This window comes from Heterodontus francisci, chromosome 14 (assembly GCF_036365525.1).
Source record: "Heterodontus francisci isolate sHetFra1 chromosome 14, sHetFra1.hap1, whole genome shotgun sequence".
NCBI classification, from domain to species: domain Eukaryota; kingdom Metazoa; phylum Chordata; class Chondrichthyes; order Heterodontiformes; family Heterodontidae; genus Heterodontus; species Heterodontus francisci.
This window is the reverse complement of record NC_090384.1, coordinates 52,132,472-52,156,842: the sequence shown is the minus strand read 5'-3', so window position 1 is coordinate 52,156,842 and position 24,371 is coordinate 52,132,472. Positions and strand designations below refer to the sequence as shown.

The 24,371-nt window shown below is 43.3% G+C and overlaps 1 protein-coding gene across 6 annotated transcripts in view; it reads right to left on the bottom strand.

Moving 5' to 3' along the window:
- Positions 1-24,371, bottom strand: part of eps8l2 (EPS8 signaling adaptor L2) — a 229,748-nt gene that overhangs the window by 124,843 nt on the left and 80,534 nt on the right. For 2 of the 6 annotated variants that reach the window (XM_068046209.1, XM_068046204.1), the window contains exons 2-3: positions 7,888-7,951; positions 2,141-2,187 (exon numbers count right to left, since the gene is read on the bottom strand). The exons of 1 other annotated variant lie outside the window; for it this stretch is intronic. In XM_068046209.1, coding sequence (XP_067902310.1) covers positions 2,141-2,183 — 43 coding nt within the window. In that variant the 5' untranslated portion in view covers positions 2,184-2,187; positions 7,888-7,951. Of the gene's footprint in view, positions 1-2,140; positions 2,188-4,737; positions 4,779-7,887; positions 7,952-10,911; positions 11,064-24,371 lie in introns of those variants that run through there. 3 more of the 6 variants (XM_068046206.1, XM_068046205.1, XM_068046207.1) reach the window with 3 other exon arrangements.

The window sequence follows — 24,371 nt, the reverse complement described above, 5'->3', positions numbered from 1 at the left end:
GATGGAGCCCAAGCCAGCCAGCAGACAGGTAGGTCAATGCAGGAAGTCCTGGGTGTGGGGATGTGGGAGGGGGGGAAGGGGTGCTGGGGACAGTGGAGGAAGGTGGCTGGGTGAGGAAACTGATGGTAGAAGGGATGGGGAAACTCAGGCAACAGTGCCCACAGTATTCCTGTGGAGCCATGAGGAGCAATCCTGCTCCTCTTGACCCACAAAAATAATTTTTAATTTTCCTTTTCAGGCCTTTTCTGCTTCAGCATCCAGTACAACTGGCATTATGTGTAAGGTGCACACTCTGCCTAGTTGTCCCTCCAAATTGCATTGGGTGCCACCTACATCATAGGATCTCAATCTGTATGCATTAAAGCTCTGTTTAGGCCCCAACTGGAGTATTGCTTCCAGTGTTGGTCATCACACTTTAGGAAGGATGTGAGGATCCTTGAGAGGGTGCAGAGGAGATTTACCAGAATGGTCCCAGCAATGGAGGATTTTAGTTACAAGGTTAGATTGGAAAAGCTGGGTTTGTTCTCCTTAGAACAAAGGAGATTGAGAGGAGATTTAATAGAAGTGTGCAAGATTATGACAGGCTTATATAAGGTAGACAAGGAAAGACTGTTCCCATTAACAAATGGTAGAAGGACTAGGGGACAGATATTGAAAGTTTTAGACATGAAATGCAGAGGGAATATGAGAAAGAACTTTTTTTATGCAGCAGATGATAATGACCTGGAACTTGCTGCCCACAAGGGTGGTGGAAGCAGAAACAATCAATGACTTCAAGAGGAAGTTGGAAGGCTACCCAAGAGAAATAGACTTGCAGGGCCACGGGGATCTTGCAGGGGAGTGAGACTGACTGCATAGCGCTGTGGAGAGCCAGCATGGACTCAATGGGTTGAATGGCCTGCTTCTGTGTCATAAATGATTCTACGGCTCTATAACACTATAATGAGGTTCCCACTCAATTCAGCTAGATGCCTCTGCCACCAGGCACAAGATCCTGGGAAATATTGGAAAGTTAAATGAATCTATTTGCTATTGCTCTTGCCAACTATACCACGAAACCTGTGATACACTTTATCATCATTCCCTTTTCATTTTTGAAATCTTTAGCTCCTTAATTGATTTGATTACTTTGCTGTTTAAATACATTACATATTACTTCTTTCTGTCCATTAGAATTATTCAGCCAGCAATTTTCAATTCTAGAGCATTGTTAAGAGGTCTTGAAGTGATTGAGTTGTCATTGTTTTCTGGCAATGAGCTTAATCACATAGTTACCATCAAAGTATGAATGCATGTATGTCTGTATATGTATGTGTCTGTGTGTGCGTGGTAAGTGTGTTTGGTTTGCTAATTATTTTTGTTGACAAAGGTATTTTTTAAATGGGGAGGGTGGGGAATTTTCTTTGGGTGTATGTCATCGCTAAGAAATAGAAACGTTTCCCACATTTTACTTTCAGTAACAGCTTCAGACATCATCAGGTCGATTATGGAAGAGGCCACATCCAGTGCACAGCTTTCTCAACTCTCTCTAAATCTCAATCTCCTTTGATCTTTGAGTGCATTTGCATTTCCCACACCTATCAGCCATTCTTATGGCCTTTCAGAGTGAAGCTGTTAGTTCACAGCTGAATTATAGTCAGTTTGGGGCTGTGGTCTCACATTCACCAAGGCTTCCCTAGATTTATTTCAATTTGAACTCATACAAGTGGATTTGAACCCTAGCCGCAGAGTTGAAAACAAAATAGTCTCGCGATAACTGTTTGAATTCACGTGAATGTTTGATATATTTGTATAACCTCTCCTTGTTCACTATTTTAACATTGACGTTAATCAGCTTCAAAATAAATAGGTTTAATATCTCCAATAAAATAACATACTGAGGAGTGTCATCTGAAAAAGTTAAGTGTTAGCACTCTGAAATCACAGTTATTTCTAGGCTAGTTTTCCCAGCCATTGCATCACTCAGTCCTCAAATATAAATATGTTTAAATATTAATAGAGTGGTCCCATCTCTTAAACCAAACTTACATTTCAATTTCAGTATAGTCCCGACAGCAGCAAGTTACATTTCTTTCTAGGTTGCTAATTTAATTTTCTCATTGATATAAAAACTTATTCTTTGTTCTGTGTAGACACTCACCATATAGAGCTTTTGCACTCATCTTGCCTTCAGATCCTGACATCTTGCTGCAACACAGAACAAGGAAAATTAATCATATTGATAACATAACCTTCCAGTAGCTATCTCAGATCAAAATATTGCACACAATGCTAACACATATGATTGATAAACTCCTATAAAATCAATTACAATATGACATAGTCAGCATGTCGCATGTGACGTACACAGAAGTGGGTTCCAGATTCAATTTCTAGTCTTTGAGTTAGCTGATATCAGCAAGGGTGCTAAAATTGACATGAGCATCTCTGAACTAGGGAGGGGAAGAAGAGACATACTCGTTGTCTAATGATCATTGCTGAAAAGTACTTATGCCTGCTCCATTGTCTAATAATGTGCAGACACTCACCATATCACTCATCACATCATATTATGATGTGCAGTTGTTCCAAAGTCACAATTTGTAACTTTAATTTCATGGCTGGAAAGTACATGCTGACCAGTAAACAGAAAACTACACCATCAGTCTGCAAGGGTGAGCTACCTACTCGAACCACTCTTGGCCAGAAAAAACACCACCGGCAGCATTTATACTTGCTACTGGTAGAGCGGCACTGAGATAAACCATTGTTAAGTGGCCCTCAACACAGACAGCAATTACACCTCATTGCTGCTTCTGAAACTGGGGTTTCTATGGGCATGCACTCTAATGTAAAGGAGACATTTACTCTGACTATATAGTTAACACAGCATTCAGAGGATGTTTATATGTTGAAGAATCACCATAGATGTTTACCCATACACAGTTGTCTCATATTGTCTAAACATGGACAATGATGAGATATGTACAATGGTATAAACCAGGGTTTCCAACCTTTTCGCATGGGCAGGGGCTACATTCTATTTTTGTCTTACATCAGGGGCCAGTGAGTCAATTTTGGAAAGATAAAGGCATTACAACTTTATTTTACTATTAATCAAAACAACAACAAATGTGTTTTTTTGTGAAGAAGCTTTCAATGAGAAGATTAATTTATTGACTTAGTTCCTTGTCACTATGAGATACCTGGCATTTTTTTGCTTGCACAAGTAGTCAATGGGCTGAGTATTACCAGCTTGCCGTCGATCTCGATTTACTCCACAGAGCCATCACAATGTTAAACGCAGCAGCTCATTTACATGGCCGGGGAGGACTGGCTCCCCGATGATGTGGAGGAGACGGGCGCTCTGTCCCTGGCAACAGCGTGCAGCATAATTTTTAAAGGGCTTCAAGCCCTTACATGTAATTTAAATTTTTAGAGGAATAGAGGTGTAGACTCTATTTTAAAAAAGTTAATAAAAGTTTCAAGCCCCTCTCCCACCCCCAATGACCAAACAATTCATTCGTTGCCCTTTCCCCCCCCCCAAAATACTTAACTTTTGCACCTGACCTTCTCCCCCCCAAAGTCACAAACTTTAATCTTTACCCCTTCCACGACCCCCTGGACCAATTAAAAATGTTTGACCCCACTCGCCCTACTCCCACACTGAGGAAATTACCTGTTCTGCTTACATCACTGGTCAGAGATCCGATGGCGTGAAAGTGCTCACAACTGACCGCAATATTGGATCGGGATGGATGGCGGGACCAGGTAATTTATTAATTCTGCATTTATTAACATCTTTATATGGCAGTCCCGTTGCTGGGTGGCAATATGGGGCGGAGCCTTTCCAGCATTGAAGCCCGTTGCGGGTCGCTCCTTGAGCCATTTTCTGGGTCCCCCCGCCACAACCCCTGACATCAGGGGGATGGAAAAATTCAGCCCAACGTTTGCCCGTACACGTGTAGTGATGCGGAGTATTACAGATAGATCTTCATCTGTCAGGAGTGATGTTGATCACTCTCTCTCCATCTCTCGGTTTCCTTTTGTCCCCATCTGTGTGTTGTCCTCACTCTGTGTACCCCTATCTCTGTCACGCCTCTCTCACTGCCCTCCTGTGCCTCTCTCTCTGCCCCTCTCTTTCTCGCTCTGTTCCTCCCTCTCTCTCTCTCTCTCTGTCCCCTCTCTGCCCCCCACCCCCCTCTCTGACAGCTGCAAAGAGCAGTTTAAGAGTACAACTGGAAACACCATGTGGGTTTGTGGTTGATCAGTTCTTTTTCAAAACATTGCGCTGTCACTTTCAGCTGACAGCTGCTGACATCGTGAAATGCAGTTACTGAACGTCGGACAGATTCGGGGTTTTCTTCAGCCATTTAAAAAAAAGTCGGAACCTGCCAGCAAACCCCGAATCTGTCCGAAGTTGGGAAGGCACTGTTCTTGCTGTCACCTTTGCAAGTGACAGCGCGATGCTTTTTAGAAACCCAGTCTGAAAGTAGACAATGGGAAATTTCTCATCTCTGAAATAGATCCACAGGCTGGATGGAAACCTTTGGCAGACCGGATCCTAGCCCGCGGGCTGTATGTTGGACAAACCTGGTATAAACAAACTACAACGAGGCATGGGATAGAACAGAACCCACAAGAGGTCCAACGTGATAACTCAAGAGAGGAGAGAGGAGAGGTAAAAGATTTCCTCTGATTATTAGGGGCTTGAAATTAACTTTTTGCATAATTATTATGAAAGATTAATATGTTCACCTGAAATTCCTCCGTTTCAAATATCTGTGATGAAGTCTGTTCTAAAGTAGAGAGTAATTTCAAACTTGTTAATTATTTGTACCTATTGCCCCACAACTTAATTTTGAGGACTTTGTGTTGACAACATTGTAAGTGTTCTCCTAATTCATAATTTCTAGTACAATTGTAACTCTGATTTTGCTTTCAATAAAAACTCTTGGGAAATATTTCTAACATGTTTATAATATTGCTTACCGAGATGACCAGAGAAAAACCTTTTCACTCTCTCCTACCACTCGCACCCCCATCAACCCTGGCCCAATACTGAGTTAGGATCAGTGATACAACTTTGAAATAAATTATACCCCACAGATAGACATTCTGAAAGCAAAATTTTAGCAATAAATCTTGAAAAGAAATAGGTGCAGTTAGTTTGGTTACAAAAGCAGGATTAATGGCACAATTTGTGATTGCAGGTACCTTGAGTATTAATGAGACTATTGTGAGCTTTTTTGCTTTAAGATTTGAACATTCTCTTGAAACAAATTTACAATGGTTCCAACAATTCAAATGTGCCATCATTGCCATGAAAATATAGTGCAAAAATCATTGTATATGGTATTCTCACAAAATCAAAATCTAAATTCAGATTAGGTAGGCCCTCTGGCCGATTTGATGTCATCCTTTTAAACACCAACACTACCAGCTTCTCATTACAGCAAATAGCTGCATTCTTAGATACGTTCTGTGCTCTCGCCTCGACCAATTCTGGGAAGTTAAGGTTTTCCAACAATAGCACATACCAGGTAGATTTCAGTCTACAAAGTGTTATCGGTTAACCATTTTCTATTTATTGTTCATCCATGCCAAGCCTCACTATACATCTCTGTCATGATGCAATGTATAACTGGAAGTCTACCTTGCTTATATCTTCCATGTTCTTCACAATCCTGATCACTTACTGACACCCTAGGATGGGCTGAAGGTTGGGCAGGCAGCAACCATTAATGATACCCTGTTCTTTGGGAAATACACTGTGAACTGATATAGGGTAGCTGATGCTATTCACATGAAAAGAGATGAAAGTGCTGGATGTAATGACAAATGCATGAGTTACCTCTTGATTCATTTATGGGTGGCACATTAGCTGATATTCAATGCTAGCCTGAATTGAGTCATAGGTATTTAAGAATGGGAGGTGGGAACGATGACCTTGATAACTATTAGCAGTGTTGGCCTGCGTTGCAAATTTGTTGTCCAAGTTCTCACTGCAGTTGGAACGCTCAGCTCTCCTGATTGAGGGTAATATGAAGTAATTACCCTCAGTCATTAGCAAGGAGGTCAGCTAACATCAAATATGATCTGATCTGCCGATTTCCATGACAATCCCTGTTTCATATTGTACAACTTCAATCATGAAATTCTGTGGGCTGAATTTTATTAGCTCGCCACTGTTATTGCACGCCGCTGGAGGGGGCGGAACGGCCGCCTCCGGTGACATAGAGGGGACGGCCTCTCCGTCCCCGGCAGCGGCGTCTGGTGCCACCGTGCAGGCGTCGGTGCCCTTTTTAAAGGGCTTCAAGCCCTTAGGAAAAAATTTAATTTTTAAAGTTAGATTTCTGTGCATTCCCTTTAAAAAACAAATTAACAGCTGGAGGCCCCTTCCCAACCCCCCAATTTTTTTTTATTGGCCTATGTCTTTATTCCCAACCTCGTCACATTTTCCCTTCAACCCCTTCCCACCATCCCCACAGCCAATAAAAAGTGTTTTCCCATCCCTCTCCCGCCCTGATAATTTCACTCCTTCTCCCTCCCCACCAGTGTCTTACCTTGAATCCCCAAATGGGGAGCGGAGGGCGCGGGATGTCCGACCACATGGCCGGAATATTGCTGTGCGATGGCCACCCGGTCCAGGTAATTTAATTAACATGTTTTTGCATAAGTTTTAGTGGGCAAATGAAGGCCCTGTCGGGGGGGCCGCACCAAGGCCTTGCTGCCATCGGTCAAATGAGGCGGGACCCTCTCAGCATCTGGCATTGTGACAGGCCTCTCCCAGAAGAATTTTCCGGGCTCCCCTGCCGCAACCCCAGATGCCGGAGGCCTCATAAAATTCAGCCCTGTGTTTGAAAAGATTTACGAGAGAGAAAAAATGGCTCCCAAAATGTTTTGGGAAAACAAAAACATACAAGGCAATTTATGAAAGAAATAGCACTAGGTGCTCAGTTAAATATTTTTACATCAAAGCCTGATGAGGCTAGCAAACAAAATAGGAGTAAGCATTTCCGCTCAACAAATGTGGAAGATGCTGGTGCAGGGTGTATGTTCCCAAATTAGCATTCCATTGAGACTGGTTGTGCATCTTCAGCATACAGGCCCACTGAATGGGCCCTATGGTTTATTTTCTCCAATACAAGTAAAGGAATGCTGGGTATACCTTCAGCTTCAGTTCCAAGCTCACATCACCACTACCCTTTCATTGTAATTATTTGTTTTCACATGTCTTATAGTCAAATCTATTTTTAGGTTACCAACTTTTTGAAACTATGTTGCTAGCATTTGATAGTTTGCAGGCTGACATCTATCAAAATCTAAAAGTGTCCTTAAAATTGTAGTAACATTGTCGGCAAATCTGATTAGATGGTTATTAATTAGAATTTAGCAAATAAAGTAGTATTTTTCCATTAGACATTAGTCATGCTAATCATGAGCTGTTGGAAAAGGCAAACAAGAATCATTAAAGGAGGAGGAAATACCACAGTAAATATGTTCTAAATGAATTACTCCCTCCATCTTGGCTTAATTAAAATCTCTGAAGTTCCTAACAAAAAGCAAATATTATTACTTTTGTACCAAATTTTCCTCCTCGTGGAGATATTCTATTTTGGATCTTCCTCCTCCTCCTAAGTTGCTGCAATAATGCAAGTTATTGAGTGGGCTGTGCTTCTGGAACACTCCATTAATAACTATTATGTCAGCTGACATCAGTGCCTCCTTGTAATCGAATAGCTGAGTTCAAGTATTGGCTATGTAAGGTCTGATGGACAACCTTACCATTCAAATCCATTGGCCTAAGCCACCACTAGAACTCCTTAATTGGGGAAACTGTTGAAAGCTGCAAATGATTTTCACTTTCAATTACTGTATCCTGTTGCTACTCAATACTGTACTTACTGTAATTGTACAAAATGGTGGCCTTGGTCCCCAGTATAATCCACAGATGATTTACATCATTCACCTATGCACAGTAGAAAAAATACATCAGTGAACCTAGTACAGTATATAAATGAAAAGAAAAAGGGAAATATCTAATTAGAGGTAAATGCATTTTAGGGAGGAGTGCATTGTATGCTCATCAATGCAAGAATTATGGAAGGATTGTTTTCCTGGGCTACAAATATCACAGTAGGCAGTTCCCTGCTTTGGTAGCAGCAATAGCAAAGGTCAGATCAGGACAAAGTTCCATCTATTCCTAGCCACCAACATGATTTTTTTTCAACATTAAAAGAACACTCATGACGACAACAATGTGACAATTCTGTTTTCTGCACATGAGTGATATTGCTAATTCAGTCCTAATCACTGTTATTTTTGTGCTAGGGACTTAAGCCCATCAGCGATTATCTTAAGGCTGTCAAAACGGCTTTCATTTCAGACCATTACTTCTGGCAGGCAGAACTAACTTCAATCACACATGCCTGATCAGGATGTAAGGCAAGAGAAGTAGAAGAACTGCGCCCATGTACTGTATCACCTAGAAATGCAAAAATGCCTGATCAGGATGTAAGGCAAGAGAAGTAAACGAACTGCGCCCATGTACTGTATCACCTAGAAATGCAAAAATGATAGTAAATGACGTACATTTTTGAAAGTGTTTGATGGTGAAATCAATGGGATGAAATTGGGCAGTGTCTACAATGGGCAGGGGATTCACTCTGGCTGTTTACTCCCATATATGAACTGCCCACTTTAAATGACATTCATTGTATCCATCTATGCACACACATGCATATGTATGTAATTTGTTCAAGGAAAGAAAGAACAAAGTTGGATTTATATAGCATCTTTCATGATCTCGATGCCATGATTGTATGTGTGGGCTTGAGCATTAGGGAACATATGGTACTTGGAAGGGAAACTAAAAGAAGCTTTGTGCTTTGGGAAAAACATCTGACCTGGGGGTTGTCGTAAGGTCTAATAGCTTTGTAGCCACAGTGAGAGCAGTAAGCAAGAACTCTCAGAAATCTTTAATAAAACACTTGTTAAATCTTTGTTAAAGTTAAAGTTACAGCTGTGATTTCAAGTGTGATTCATTTCAGCCTGAGATGTGACACTCAGGATGTCCCAAAGTGCCTTACATCAATTAAGTACTTTTGAAGTGTAGTCAATGCTGTAATATAGGAAATGTGGTGGGCAATTTGTGCACTGCAAGGTCCCACAGACAGTAATCAGATAAAGACCAAATAAGGCTGAGGGATAAATACTGGCCACACCAGTAGGAAAAGGGCCCCTGATTCTTTTGCCAGAAGAACTTTTACATCTGAGAGGGCAGATGGGGTGTTTGGTTTTGCCTCTCATCCAAAAGATGGCACTTCTAGCAAACTCTAACCCTAACGTGCAGTATCATCCTGGATCATGAGCTCGCCCCTTAAGTGGGACTTGAATCCATAACCTTCTGACTCAGCAGCAAGAGTGCTACCAAATGAGTCACAGCGGACACATCCACACCCATCTGCATATAAATAACCTCTACAAGAAAGATCGAGAAGAATAATGAATTTAAATAACTATGCTTGTCAGCTGAAAACATGACCACAAGGTATAAGGCTTAGACTGCCAATGAAAAGTTTAGAGGTACGTGGTGGAATGTAAGACATTTTGCCCTTTCCACACACAAGACTCATTTTTAAAATCAGATTTTTAAACTGGGATTTAAAAAACACAGCAGTCCTTCAAACTCTTCAAATATGTGACAGCATTTTTAATACTACACAAGTTTTGCTAAAACACCATAATGCATCATTTTACCACACCCCTCTCCCCATCCCCTTATATTTTCTTCCTTGCTAAAACTCCTGACAGTGCTGATTCTTGCGGTGTTACAGTTCCAAAAGTATCTGTGCTCCCTGGAATATCACTTAAAATACTATTCTAATGGTGCATGCCTAAACAATGGGTTTCAGTAGGCTATTTGACCACAGCACCTGTCACAACTAAGCCCAGTTTTGTTCACACACATGCATTTCTAATAGGAGCCAATGGATAGTCATCAGAAACAGAAAGCTTAATTTTGGCCTCGCTGTGTTGAAGTCCATTGTAGCACTCTAGTGCTACCCAGCTGAGATCAGTTAACTCAGCACAGAACAGTACAGCAAACCTGAAATCTTTTTTAACCTACAAACCCCAGTTCTATACTGGAGAGTGAATTTAGCCATTGAAGCACCAAGGGAGCTTGTGTTTCTTAGATTTTAACAGATACCTTTGCTGGGTCACTCATACAACAGGTATGAAAAGTAGTTCCATAAGCAAAACATACCCATTTACCAACAGTAAATCTTTCCTACTTTACTATAAGGTTTATAAAATATAGTCAGCCAATTCTGATGTAATAAATGTGGCAGAGGGTCAAAAAGCAATCACCTTAGATGAGCAACAGTGCAAAAATCTTTTATTGATCAATATGTAATTGTAAGACCAAAACTCATAAGCCGTTACTTTAATATGCCAATAAAAGGCTGATTAACCCAGTGCTTTTATTCTACAATGCCTACGATGCACAACATTTTGCAATTCACTAAAGCTCAACATAAATTACAAACATAACAATTCACATTTATTTATTTAGAAATGCAGCACTGAAACAGGCCCTTAGGCCCACCGAGTCTGTGCCAACCAAGAACCACCCATTTATACTAACCCTACAGTAATCACATATTCCCTACCACCTACCTACACATAGCAGCAATTTACAGTGTCCAATTTACCTATCACCTGCAAGTCTTTGGCAGTGGGAGGAAACAGGAGCACCCGGCGAAAACCCACACGGTCACAGGGAGAACTTGCAAACTCCGCACAGGCAGTACCCAGAATAGAACCCGGGTCCCTGGAGCTGTGAGGCTGCAGTGCTAACCACTCTAGCATGAGTCTTTAAACACACAATTCTTACCAAATTTGCCAAAAAAAAATGATTCTACTTACTAGAATATTGTATACCACTAGCATCCACGGAATCGTGATGGATAAAATTACCGAATCGGAAAGCATATACAGTCCTGTGAACCAACACCCTCTCTCCAATGGTAGTGAAACTCACTCTCTAAATTGGCTCCTTAGTAAAGGAGAGCAATGTCACTTTGTACCGAACGTGCTGGAAAAATATAACAATCATCTGCATATGGGCAGTTGACCGACACCGCCTCCTCAATGACGTCAATGTTTTTATTGCCTTTCCTTATTTTATGACTTTATAAAATTGAAACAGGAATACATGCTTGTTTTTATAGACATAAATGAAATTGTTGCTGCCCACTTTGAACGTTTAATTCTTTGTATCCTTCTTCTACCACATACCATTCTGAAATCCAAGATGAAGGGTTCTGCTACATGAAGTTCTGAGGTATAATAGAATGAAAACTTCATTTGCATATTACTGTATCACTTCTATCAGAAATATCCTCAAGCTCTTCACATGAATTACTCTGAAGTACAAGGATTTCTATGATGTAGGCAAGTATAGAAGCCATTTTGAGCATAGTAGGATCTTAAAAAAAAACAGTAATTAGCTAAATGATCCGTTAATCTGTTTTTGGAGGTGTTCATAGAGTGAAAGATGTCGACACACTCAGAAGAACTCTCTATTCTTTTTCAAATTGGCAAATTAAAGAAGCAAATGGGATCTTAGTTTCATTTGAGGGATGGCACTTTCAAGAACTCCAGCTCAATTTAAGGTTTAGTTTTCAATTTGTTTGTGGCAGAAGCATCCATATCTCCATTTGCCACCACAGTACAACTTCTTGCCCGAACCACAACCAGCACAATGGAAATCACAATTTATCAATCTTTACACCCTGGTGCAGTCGCTTGGTATAACATCCAAATTTCAGATATGTAGGGCTGCATTTTTGCCTCGGGGCAGGAAATAGAAGTTGGGACTATTTCTGGGCCCTGAACCCATCCATGGAAGGAAATAGAATTGAGTCACAATTTTCATGGGGGCAAAACTTTAATTGATGTAGAGACAGATTTGGCAGCCAATTAGTGTTTGGGAACAGAGGTGGGCCCGATTCAAGCTCATGACGCCAGCCAATACTGTGACTGCACTGTGAGTGGTGAAGGAGCACAGGGAATATTCACATTGAGCCTTGGCTCAAGGAAAGCCAGAGACCAGCAGCAGCAGATGTGCGCACACATGTCATAGTTCCCTGAGGCAGTGTGGGGTCATGGGCTGAAAATGGAGGAGTCCATCCAGCTCAAGTGCACCAGTAAAGCTCAGGGCTATGAGTACCTGAGTTCTTCCATTGTGGGAGCGGTCAAACTCATGGAGAGCCATATGTGGCAGCACTTGAAGTGCATGCAGGAACTGTGCAATGACATCCACAGGATGCACGAGGCGCTGTGTAGCCTGGACCGCTCAATGGCACTGGTGGTGCAGAAATCTTTGGAGGGTATGTCATTTGCACCCCAGCTGGTGCTCTTCTCCAGCCACCTGAAGCGCCTGCCAAGGGCCGAGGATGAGGGTGCCACCCATCATGGGTGCCCTCATTATGCTCAGCCTCCTTGACTCCTCTGATAATGGGAGCCTCTGTACAGCAGAGCCAAGTGATGGAGGCTGCCCAGCAATGATGCAGGTGCAGCAGCCTCTGGAGATGCCTCCACGGGCACCTCCACAATGAGGACAACCAGCACCTGCATCTCAGCTGCGACCAGAGACAAGCGAACAGGCTTCCTCCACCTCCTCTGAGGCAACAGGGGGAGCACCGCATACTGGCTGAGCATGGAGGCCCCTGCGTTGTGTGGAGCACCTGGGTACCTTCTTAGTATATCTGTGCACCGTTTTCCTTTCTGAACACCATGTAATCATGACACTTCAAGCTACACTTCAGAGACTTCTTTTATTGATGGCAGGACAAGAAAAGAGGTATGAGGTGTTGAAGGAGATCAAGGGTTCTTCAACGGTGACGGCAAAGCCTCTGGCCAGATGTGCATCCTTCATTGGCGGCAAGAGTTTAAATGTTCCAGTCTGCTTCTTCATTTGATGTGTTAGCACATGCACCTCAGACTGACTTCCATACCATGGCCTTCAACGTGAGTCAGAGGGACGGAGTTGAAACATTCCCAAATAAGATGACATTCGTGGCATCCTGATGAAAACTTCATGCCCTGCGTAATGCCCAACCACCTCCGTGTGCAGCTGGAAAACATTAGCATTCTGCATCCTTCCCCTCCACCTCCTTTTTCTCCTCCTCTCCCACCTCCTTCCCCTCCTCTTCCTCCAATGAGATGTCTCCTTCCAGGGTGTTTCCGTCAGTAACAGAGGCCAAATACCAACTCTCTGACACTTCCTCCTACTCCCCTGTAGACAATGACCCCATCATGGAGCATCAAGCCATTGTTTCCAGTACTGTCACTGAACTCATCTCCTCTGGAGATCTTCCCGCCACGGCCTCCAACCTCATGGCTCCCCAAGTCCATACAGCGCGCTTCTACCTCCTTCCCCAAATCTACAAACAGGACTGTCCTGGTAGACCCATTGTTTCAGCCTGTTCTTGCCTCACTGAACTGATTCCTTCTTATCTCGACACTATTTTTCCCCCCATGTCAAGTGTCTTCCCATCTACATCCATGACTTTTCCTATGCCCTCCATCACTTCAACAGTTTCCTGATCCTCACCATCTCCAATGGGTCCTAGCTAAGCCTGCCTTTTTGTGGGATATGTGGAATATTCTTTGTTCCAGTCCGACTCAGACCCCCTCCTCAACTCTTCTGGTACATTCAGTGATACCATGCACCTGGGAAAATCCAGTGATAATGATGACACGCACTGCCCTCTGTGCCTGCAAAGCCTCATCTGTTGTGAATTGAATGTCCAGCCCTGGTAAATGGGGCAGTAGCGACCTGCGAGATGTAATGATGTGTAGCCATTTGCGAGGTGCCATCGAGGTTTGCTGCTGATCCTTAGAAAGACTCAGAAGCAAAGATGTTCGAGGCCACAGTAACTTTGCTGGTACTGGCAGGGCATGGTGACCAGTGCTGAGAGGTGAGAGATCTTTGGCGAAGGGGGCACAGGATGTCTGTGACTATCTGCCTAGAGAGTTGCAGTCTCCTGTGGCACTGGTTCTCTGTCATCTCAAGGTAGCTCTGTCTTCACTAGTAAATCCTATGCTGAGGATATGGCTTCTGCGTACTTCCTGCCGCTTGTTCCTCTCCCCCTGCACCCCCACCCCCCGATGCCCTGGGCTTTGTCCTCCCTGCAGCAGGTGTTGTCCTCTTTGCCACTGGGCCCAAAATCCAACAGTCATGCTAGCTGCGGCCTTCCTTGTGGTCAGGCCCCCCCCCCCGCCCCGAATTGTCCTTGGCAGCCTTGCCCCCTGCTCTTCTGACTCTGTGATGCCAGAAGGTTAACGACAACTTACACCGCCCAAGCACCTGCTGCCCACTCTATCACCACCTGTGCTGAGCCAATGACACCTGTCTCCCAGTGGCCGAGTACCCCTCTGCACCCTTTTATGGGGCCGTGGTAATTCCCACGGGCAGTCATGACTGGCTCCCGTGTACCCGCCTCCCTTTATCTGGTCTGCCCAGACAGTGCGTGCAGCTCGTGCAACCCCGGGAAAATCTCAAAAACACCTCCCCCGCCCATTAACAAGCTCTTCATGAGCTCCTCAACCACCTTAATTGGCTTTAGTCAGACCACCGCCCTGCTGAACATAGCCGTCTCCAGGCATGGCATTGGAAAACCGGCACCAGTATTTCAGGGCCAATTCCGCCTCCCTTCCCACTCTCCTGGCAGGAGCTGAAAATTCAGCCCATAAAGTCTTCAAAATACACAACCCTTTCTGTGCACTCATAATTTAAGTCGAAGTCCTCCAGGAAGACTGGAAACTGGGCTGAGTTACAGCCTGTTGTTGAACTTCCGAGGATAATCAGTTGGGGTTGAAGCCTCTGCCCAGTCCAAACATTGTCATGGGAGGATGAGGTGCGAATTCATGAGTGGGGACTCCCTTCATCTGGTGGTTTTGTGGCCTTGGTCCTCAAAGACCCAGTATATGGGCAGTGGAGGTAAGACCAAGCTACGTTCCCAGCAAGGCATTGAAATAGGGCCTGCCACCAAAGAAAAGATCATGCTTTTAATAAAATTCCAATGCTGGCTGCTGGGGGCATAACAGAAGTCTTTTTAAGTGAGGTGGTGAGGGATAGCAGAATCACTTTTTCACTGAACCCCATCAAACAAGAAAAAAACAAAGTGCTTCAGGCCTTTTGCCCACATTGCTTCCAATAGAAGCATAGCAAGAAACTTTAGTGTTTAGAGTCATAGAGTTGTACAGCATAGAAACAGGCCCTTCGGCCCACCGCGTCCATGCTGGCCATAATGCCTATCTGTACTAATCCCACCTGCCTGCATTAATTCCATATCCTTCTACGCCTTGCTCATTCAAGTACCTGTCCAGGTGCCTCTTAAATGTTGCTACTGTTCCTGCCTTCACCACCTCCTCTGGCAGCTCATTCCGGATACCCACTATTCTTCGTGTGAAAAATTTACCCCTTTGATCCCCTTTAAATCTCCTCCTTCACCTTAAAACTATGCCCTGTAGTTTTAGTCACCCCTACCATGGGAAACAGACTCTGGCTATCTACCCTATCAATGCCTCATAATTTTATATACCTCTATCATGTCCCATCTCAGCCTCCTTCGCTCCAGGGAAAACAAACTCAGCCTATCCAATCTCTCTTTATAACTCAAGCCCTCCAAATCAGGCAACATCCTTGTGAATCTTTTCTGCACCCTCTCTAGCTTAATCACATCTTTTCTGTAGTGCGGCGACCAGAACTGCACACACTACTCCAAGTGCGGCCTAACCAACATTATGTACAACTGCAACATGACGTCCCAACTCTTGTACTCAATGCCTCGGCCGATGAAGGCAAGCATGCCATACGCCTTCTTCACCACTCTGTCTACCTGTGTTGCCACTTTCAGGGAACTATGTACTTGCACCCCAAGGTCTCTCTGCTCAACAACACTCCCCAGGGCCCTGCCATTCACGGTATATGCCCTGCCCTAGTTTAACTTCCCAAAATGCATCACTTCGCACTTGTCTGCATTAAATGCCCTCGTCAATCCTCTTGGGCACCTCCTCAAAAAACTCAATCAAATTCATGAGACATGATTTCCCATGCACAAAGCCATGCTGACTATCCCTAATCAGACCTTGCCTTTCCAAATGCATATAAATCCTGTCTCTCAGAATCCCTTCCAATAACTTTCCCACCACTGATGTGAGGCTCACCAGCCTGTAGTTCCCTGGCTTATCCCTGCTGCCCTTCTTAAATAAAGGCACAACATTAGCAATCCTCCAGTCTTCCGGTACCTCACCTGTGGCTAACGATGATACAAAAATCTAAAATGCAGGGAGCTCCCCCTCTGCACAGAAAATGGAGGGAGATACCCCTCTACATAGAAAATGAAGGAAGCTCCCCCTCTACATATAAAATGGAGTGGGATAACACTTTACACATAAAATAGAGGGAGCTCCCTCTCTACATACAAAATAGAGAAAGCTCCCCCTCTACATATAAAATGGAGGGAGATGTCCTTCTATGTATAAAATGGAGGGAGATCCCTGTCTATATAACAAATGGAGGGAGCTCCCTCTCTACATATAAAATGGAGGGAGTTCCACCTGTACATATAAAATGGAGGGAGATGTTTCAATGCAGTCTTCCTGTAGGCACCATTTGGCTTTCAATGTACAACAGCTTTTTACAACATATGTGAATGTAAATTTCTAAAAGGTACTTAAAATGAGCCTCATTTGGTATTTTATAAATTTAACTTGTGTGTCGTTGGAAAATACAGAACAGGACAATCCCAGGTTCATCCCCAATCTGTGCTGAGTTTGCTGGTTTCACCTGGAGCGATGGTAGGAATGCAATCAATCATTCTCAGCACCTATGTATTAGCAAAGGAAATCAGCTGGTGGCCCCACTCCTGATCACTATTTAATTAGTTCTTCTTCAAGTACATCATGTAGCTGTCAGATAAGGACAAGAATGGATCTTTCTCTAATGCTCGGCATGATTGCTTAGCTTGCCAAAAGTTACTGGCCACTCTTCACATGTAAGACTTGACAATTCATGGAATATTAAAAGATACCTTATGTTATAGAACTGTCCCTTAGTAAGGAGAAAATTTAGAAAGCAAATATTGCAATCAAAAAGATAGTCATACAAGGAAATGCATTTGTATAATAATGCCAGTATGCCAGGTACTGGCAAGAGTACTGATTCGTTTTGTAATAATTGCATTATAAAGCTATTCATTTTAAATGTTTCTCAGGACTGGGCCAACGCCTTGTATTTGCAACTTCAAGGCTTAATGTTCCTTTTCTGACTGCTAAGCTGGCAGCAGCTACATTAGGAAACTGCAGTGAAACAATAAAGCTGTAAAATTTGTGACACAGGTCTGACCCTGTTCTCAGGGCTGTAATTGTTGTGAGGCAACTTCCCTTGGCTTTGTATAGTTGTTGGGAAGCGTTCTCGCTACATCTAAACATGCCAGCTTATGGTAAAAATAAGGGGCTGCTTTACTGGGTTATTTAATTTTTCAAAACAAGAACCTTTTCAAATACAGATGCCCTTACTTACGCTACTTCCTGACATAAGCAAATCCTGGGCAAGCTTAAGTCACTACAAATAACAGCATTATCTGCATTCAAACCTGGTAATAAACTACGGTTCACCCTTGCCCAGAGTGTGTTTGAAAATTCCTTTTGACTAATACAGGACCAATCACAGTTATATTATGCAAGGGGTAAAATGTATCAACTCTTTATGTGTTTTTATACTGCTGCTCCTATTTTGGGAGAGTGATCTTTCCCAGTTCCTAGTGCCTCCCTCCCCCATTTACTTTGCCATCCAGTGACAATTTCTGCAAGAATCATGTTATATGTAGCTATACATAGCATAAAAATCTCATATGGGTCCCTTTCAGTTCAAATATTTTAATTGGCCTGTTTTGACACATTGTGACTAAGAAGTTACTGCTGTGGGCCTAGAAAATGAGTGGGCCACAGGTGGATTCGACAAATGCAGCAACACTTCATGAAACATTGGTCTTGGAAATGGTTTTGGGTTGGACCAGTTCCAATATTTAAAATGTAGCAAATTATTCAAAAACTGCAGGTCTCCCATTGTCTACGTTCTACTAATGCAAATGTGCATTCAATACACCTACCAAGCAAATAGCTAGGATGTTGATTTTGGAGAGAGTCTTAAAGAGATAAATGATAGTGAATTAAAGGAGCTGGGGATTATTATTTTGCTTTCCAGGATGATCCTGGAATAATCAGTTTTGGCAGAGTAGAGCAAGCACTTTAACCTCAGTACTTTTGCAGATGTTGATCTACTGAACTATTCCTTCAGATCCATCGTTAATCCTTATCCCGAGTAAAACCCTTATACTCACCCAGCCTGGTTATTCTTCCTGATATTCCCCCATCTTCAGTTCCGCAAGTCCAGGGATGCAGAACTCTGGCTTACAACTCTTAGCCATCCATGGCCTTTTAGATAACCCCATGCAGCCTCTCTTCCTTTGGGTGTTCCCTTAGAGGACTTACTTAGTGCTTTTAAAAAATGTTCCAAGAGTTTGAGGGGTTGGGGTGATGGTTGTGGGGAGAACAGATAGCAGCACCAGCTCGAGGATGGTCACCTCCTCAAAATCGGTTTGATGGCCCTAGTTAGGTTTTGGACTTCTCCCAGCACAGTATTCTCAAGAAAGCAACTTGGTTCCCATAGACACACCAGGAATGAAATTACTTGGGCTGTGGTCCTGGCACTTATCCCAGGAACCTGCAGTCCAACCATGCTGGAGTGTGCAAGTTCAGAGAGAGAGAGAGAGTAATTTAAATAATCACACAGTGAGTGCCTGTGCCATTTGGGGCAAATATTGGATTCTCAAAGTCCCACAGAGGCCAGAAACCTGGCATCCACTGCCACCTGTGGATGAGGTCCCAAAAAGAACAACCGCAAGGGAGCGGAAACTAGTGCATGAGAGGCCAATGGTTCTACGGTTTAGAATTTGGAAGTACAGTTGTATGTGATTTGGGGAAGATAGTTGTCTTTATGTCCCTTTCATTATTCCTGACACGGAAGGACAATCTCTAAGTGTCCCCCTGTTATTTTGGCATTCAGTGTCCGTAAGTCAAAATCTTGTATTGACCTTGTATCAATACGAGAAAATACAATTTTACTGAAAAGCAGAAGAATCTGATATGTTACAAAAAAGTAGACAATTTGTAATGGCCAAGTAAGACCTTCCACATTTACTCTTTCACTTGACGGTCATAGACCTACAACTTCCTTATTCGTTAATTTTCTCTGTTCGTCGTCTGCTCATGAAAGGTCATAGTACAAGGTCTGCTTGAATTAAGTAACAGATAACAGATTGTCTTTCATCATGTTTAAGCCCAAGCACTTTCACCAGCTGCATGAATGTTGTGTTAGTTACTTCCTTATAACCCCGAGATAAGCTTCAAACGCATATCCTTTCCATTACAAAGACTACAATATCATTGCCTCCACACTTACTTTATCTTTACCTCACCCCACTGCCACCACCACCAAAACCCTCATTCATAACTTCAGGACCTCCAGAGTAAACTTCTGCAAATCTCTCCTTATCAGCCTGCCATGCTGCATCTCAGGTAAAGTGTGCCACCCATATGCCATCCTATATGAAGTCCTACTCCCCCCATCAGCTCTGCCCTTGTTAGCCTTCATTGATTCAACAATACACTGAATTCAAAATCTGTATGTTCACTTGCAAATTTTTTCATGCTTTGCCCCAACCCAACTCAAACTCCAGCACTATGTGTCAGTCTATGCTCTACTTTGCAACTCCCCTCTGCTCCATCAGTGATGGTAGAGCCTTCAGCTGTCTTGGTTCTGCATTGCAGAACAGGTTCCCTGAACTCCTCTGGCTTGCTACCTTTTTTCCCACCTTGAAAAGCCCCCTCCAAAGTTTTCTCTTCAGCCACGACTTCAGTTGCTTCCACTAACTCTCCTCCTATGGTGCTTGCCATCTGTCAAAATGGGTTTGATTAATGCCTATAAAACAACTGCAAACCTCAGCCATCTATGTCCCTAAACTGCCAGGCAATGTTACCCTCAATAGTGTCAGTAGGATTTCAGTGGAAGTGGGCATAAAAGTACCTTTTTATAATGCTTTGCCATCTCTGATATTTTCATGTGCTTCGCATTCAATTATAGCGAAGTGACTGTTATATAGGCAAATGCAGCAGCAACCTTACACACAGCAAGATCCTACAATCTGAACTGAATGACCAACTAAACTGTTTTTGATGGTGTTGGTTAGGAAGAAACAACAGAGTTTTCATCTGGGCCCTCATGAGGGTTGGAAGATTGAACTTTGGGCACAGCTGCAGATGCACTATTGGGTGCAGAGCCAGTGAGGAGAGGAATTGGTGGTACAGCCTTGGTCTTAAAGACAACAGCAACATGCAGGGCAAATACAACGGATGTCCCATGGGAGAGTCAGAAGGACATCGATTTGTGCAAGTAGTCGGGCAAGATTTTTGTCAGGACAGTTTCTGATGTTGAGATAAGCTTTAAAAGTTGGCCCCTGATCTGTACCCAATGCGATGAGATGAAATCTGTATGCAAAACCCTCTGACATTCATTTACATGTAATCTACATTGCTGTGCTGGGGATCAGTTGGCTAGATGGCCAAAGCGTGATGCAGAAAGACACCATCAGTGTGGGTTCAATCCCCTGTGCCAGCTGTGGTAGTTCACAGAGGCCTCACACTTGAGGAGTGGTGACCCTCAAGCTATACATTACCAACTGTCTCTCTCTAATGGAGAAAGATGCCTATGGTCCTTTGAAACTACAGCTAGAACAACAACATTGCTATATCTTTTTCCAACAAGATCAATTGGAGCCATCAGAAAAGCCATTGGATGCAGAGTAGGAGCAAAGGATTAGGGTCCATTTTTCCCTGTGTTACATTTGTGTTTTTAAAAATTTGCTCTTGCGATGTGGGCGACACTGGTAGAGCAGTATTTATTGCCCATCATGGCATTAAAATCAACCACATATTGTGGGACTGAAGTCACATGTAGGCCAGATCATGAAAAGCTGGGATGCCGTTTTCCCTGAAGGACATTGGAGAACCAGTTGCAGTTTTATGACAATCCATGATTAATATTCTGGTGCTAGTCCTATTTGGGAGCAGAGCAGAAGGAAATTGGCCTTGGGACCTTTGACAAACATGTTCAGACATGGCAACCTACAAACCTAGCAAAAGTTCAAAAGTTGACCTGATAGCTTCATAAAGCTGGCAGTTCCTGAAAAGCTGACAACTCAAGGATAACCAAGACACGTAAACATATAGTTACACAGAATTCACAACTTAAGTAAAAGGCATACACAACATTCCTTTGTTTGTATTGGAGGAAGAAAAGCATGTACACGTGAAAGCCACAGGGCAGATCCAAATGTTGATGGCACATTGCTAGGCTGGATCTGGAGACATGCTATCTCAGAAAAGAATGGGGGCAATTTTATGCTGGTGGCAGGGGTCTCAACATCAGGGGAAACTGACACCAAGATCCCCGCGTCTCCTCTTCTACGGAAGCCCTTCCAAATTTAGCGCCAATCAGGCATTTAACTGGACAGCAGCGGGCCTTCCATAGGATTTACAATCCTGTCGTAGGAAATCCCAGCCTTGCAGAGCTGCTGGTCAATCAAAGGCCGGCAGCTGCAGCACCACCCCGGAGGCTGTGGCAGTGCTTGGGACAAGAATCCCTAAATTCAGGGAAATCCTCATCATTCCAGGAGGGTGGGGACCCTACAGCAACCTTTGCTTACCCAAAAGTGCACAGGCAGTGGTTAGGAATTGGACTGGAACAAAAGGTTATTAAAATGAAACAGTGCATGGAGATTGCTGGCTTTGCTGGAGTGCCGCTTCCCCAGGACTTCTCCTTAAATATACACATTTCTTTAGAAACAGTGGCTGAGGCTTGGGAGCAAATTATCTTCCTGGAAAACAAAGGAAGCTTTGTTGTCAACTTGAAAGTGATCTGGTCACCTAAGTTCAAAGACAAATTTGCTGATAAATTATACCCTATTAATTATGTAAAGCGTGCAATTAAAGGGCATGCATTAGCAAACTGCAGCAGTAAGGCATGATCTTAATATTGATACTGATTGTGACTATATCAACCTGGGAATTATTTTACTAGGCCACCTTTAAATGCCATTTTCAAATAAAAGCAGACTAACTTCCTTAATCAAGCCTCTTAATATTTCTGAAATCTAGATTTAACCTTATTGCTCACCTGGGTATCTTCAAGGCCAACAATATGCTTTGGATTATTAGGCCATAAAACTGCACCCAATGCTTCATACAGCACACAGTATTTCAGGTGGCATTGCTAAGCAACATATTGGCTGCAAAACTGGCTTCCATAGTGCCCATAGTTTCGGCGCTACGGGTGCTGTCTTGGTACCAAAACGGCATCCGCAGCACGCAAGCATATTTTTGGCACGGCCCACATAGAACACCATCTTAGATACGGTATTAGTGCCGGCATCAGGAGCATACATCGGGAGTATGCAGAGTAGGCAGATTGTGACAGCCAGTGCGTAGTGCTGATTTGATGCCAGTGCTGCCATTTTTGACCTCACCGCTCAAGCTAATATCCTCTCTTAACCAAGCTTAGCTGAATGTGCATTTAGCAGTAGGACAGACCACCCCCCCATCTGTGCTATTTATAGGTATCAACAACTTTCAGGTTAGTTGCTGATTAATTTCTGTTTGACTTTGTAAAAGGTCTTGGTGGTTGGAAGATTTGGTTAAAGTTGGTGAGGTTGACAAGGAACGGTGCTGCACAAGGAGAAGACCTTGATAGTGACTGCAAGGGTTCTGATCCGACCTTTTTCTCCCAGTCATGGCTACTATAGTTGCAATCTCCGTTGGGCTGCAGCATAAGTGGGAAATGGAGCAGGGGCAGCAAAGAGGAGGACAAGCTGCTCAGAGAGGGAGGAGGAAGAGGGGGAAGAAAGGTACTGCCATTCACATCTCCTCTAGACACATCTTTTGTTTCTTTACTTGTCCTATTACAACTCCCTTTGGTTTTGCTCCATCATTTAATCTCTCCTGCCCTCTGCCCTATCACAAACCTTCCCTTTTGTTCTTCTTCCCCCCCCCCGCCACCACCCCCCGACCCTTTCACTTGCTCAAAACCTATTACATTTCTAACTTTTCCCAGTTTGGATGAAAGGTCACAGACTTAAAATGTTAACTCGTTTTTTCTTTCCACAGATGCTGCCTGACCTGCTCAGCATTTCCAGCACTTTCTGTTTTTGTTTCACATTTCCAGTAATCGCAGCATTTTGATTTTGTATTACTGGCTTTAACTAGCGCAGGCTAGCTTTAAGCTGTGCTAGCCTTGCACAAACCTGGGTTCCCTGTCAAGATGTGCAGCCTGCATTACTCTGAGAGGGCACATCATGATCCCACACCTGATTACTGGCCTTTTCCAAGTGTTCCACCATTGTATCAGTGATTCTATGCTTCCAGACGAGAGTCACATTTACAGGGAGCGCAGGCCAGAGAGTCTGAGCTACAACACTGTATAACTGTCTCCAACCTGCACGCCCTTCAAATGGGGCTTCCCTGCTGGAGTGCAAGAGCATTGAATTACCCCTCGCATACTCAAAACAATATATTGGAATCTCGTCCTGCATCTCAATATTCTGTCCCATAATGCCATCTCTAGTGATCATTCTGAATTTAAACATGTTTAGAATTGATTCCACTAAGGTATCACAGAAGGTCAAATGTCAGATCCAGTCACCATCATTTCATAATTAATCATAAGAATCAATGAATTCGACACCATTACTCTTACTGCAGTATGGGTTCACAGGCACTGGCTCTTATTGTGATACAGATTAACAGGTAAGGCTTCCTACTGGAGTATAAGTTCAGAGATCGACTCTTACTGTAGTACACGTTCAAAGACTTCTTCACAGAGGTACAAGTTCAAAGACTGGCTCTTACTCAGGAGAACAAGTTCACAGGCACTGGTTCCTACTTAAGTACAGATTCACAGGCATGGTGGGCTCATTGTGGTCGGTTTTCATGGAGGCTGACTGTTACTCAGATACAGATTGACAAGTTCTGGTTCATACAGAAGAGTTGTACAATTTCATGGATGCAGGCTCTGACTGTTGTACAGGTTCACCTGTGGCAGCAATAACTGGGATGCATAGTCATAGGTCTTGCAGCCTCTGCTATGTCACTCACGAGACCATTTTTTATGTGTGAGCTTCCACAAGGAGTGTTCAGTCTTATTGCAGCTAAGCCTGAGCCTGTCCTCACATTTTCACACCTGTCCACTACATGGCGCTTTT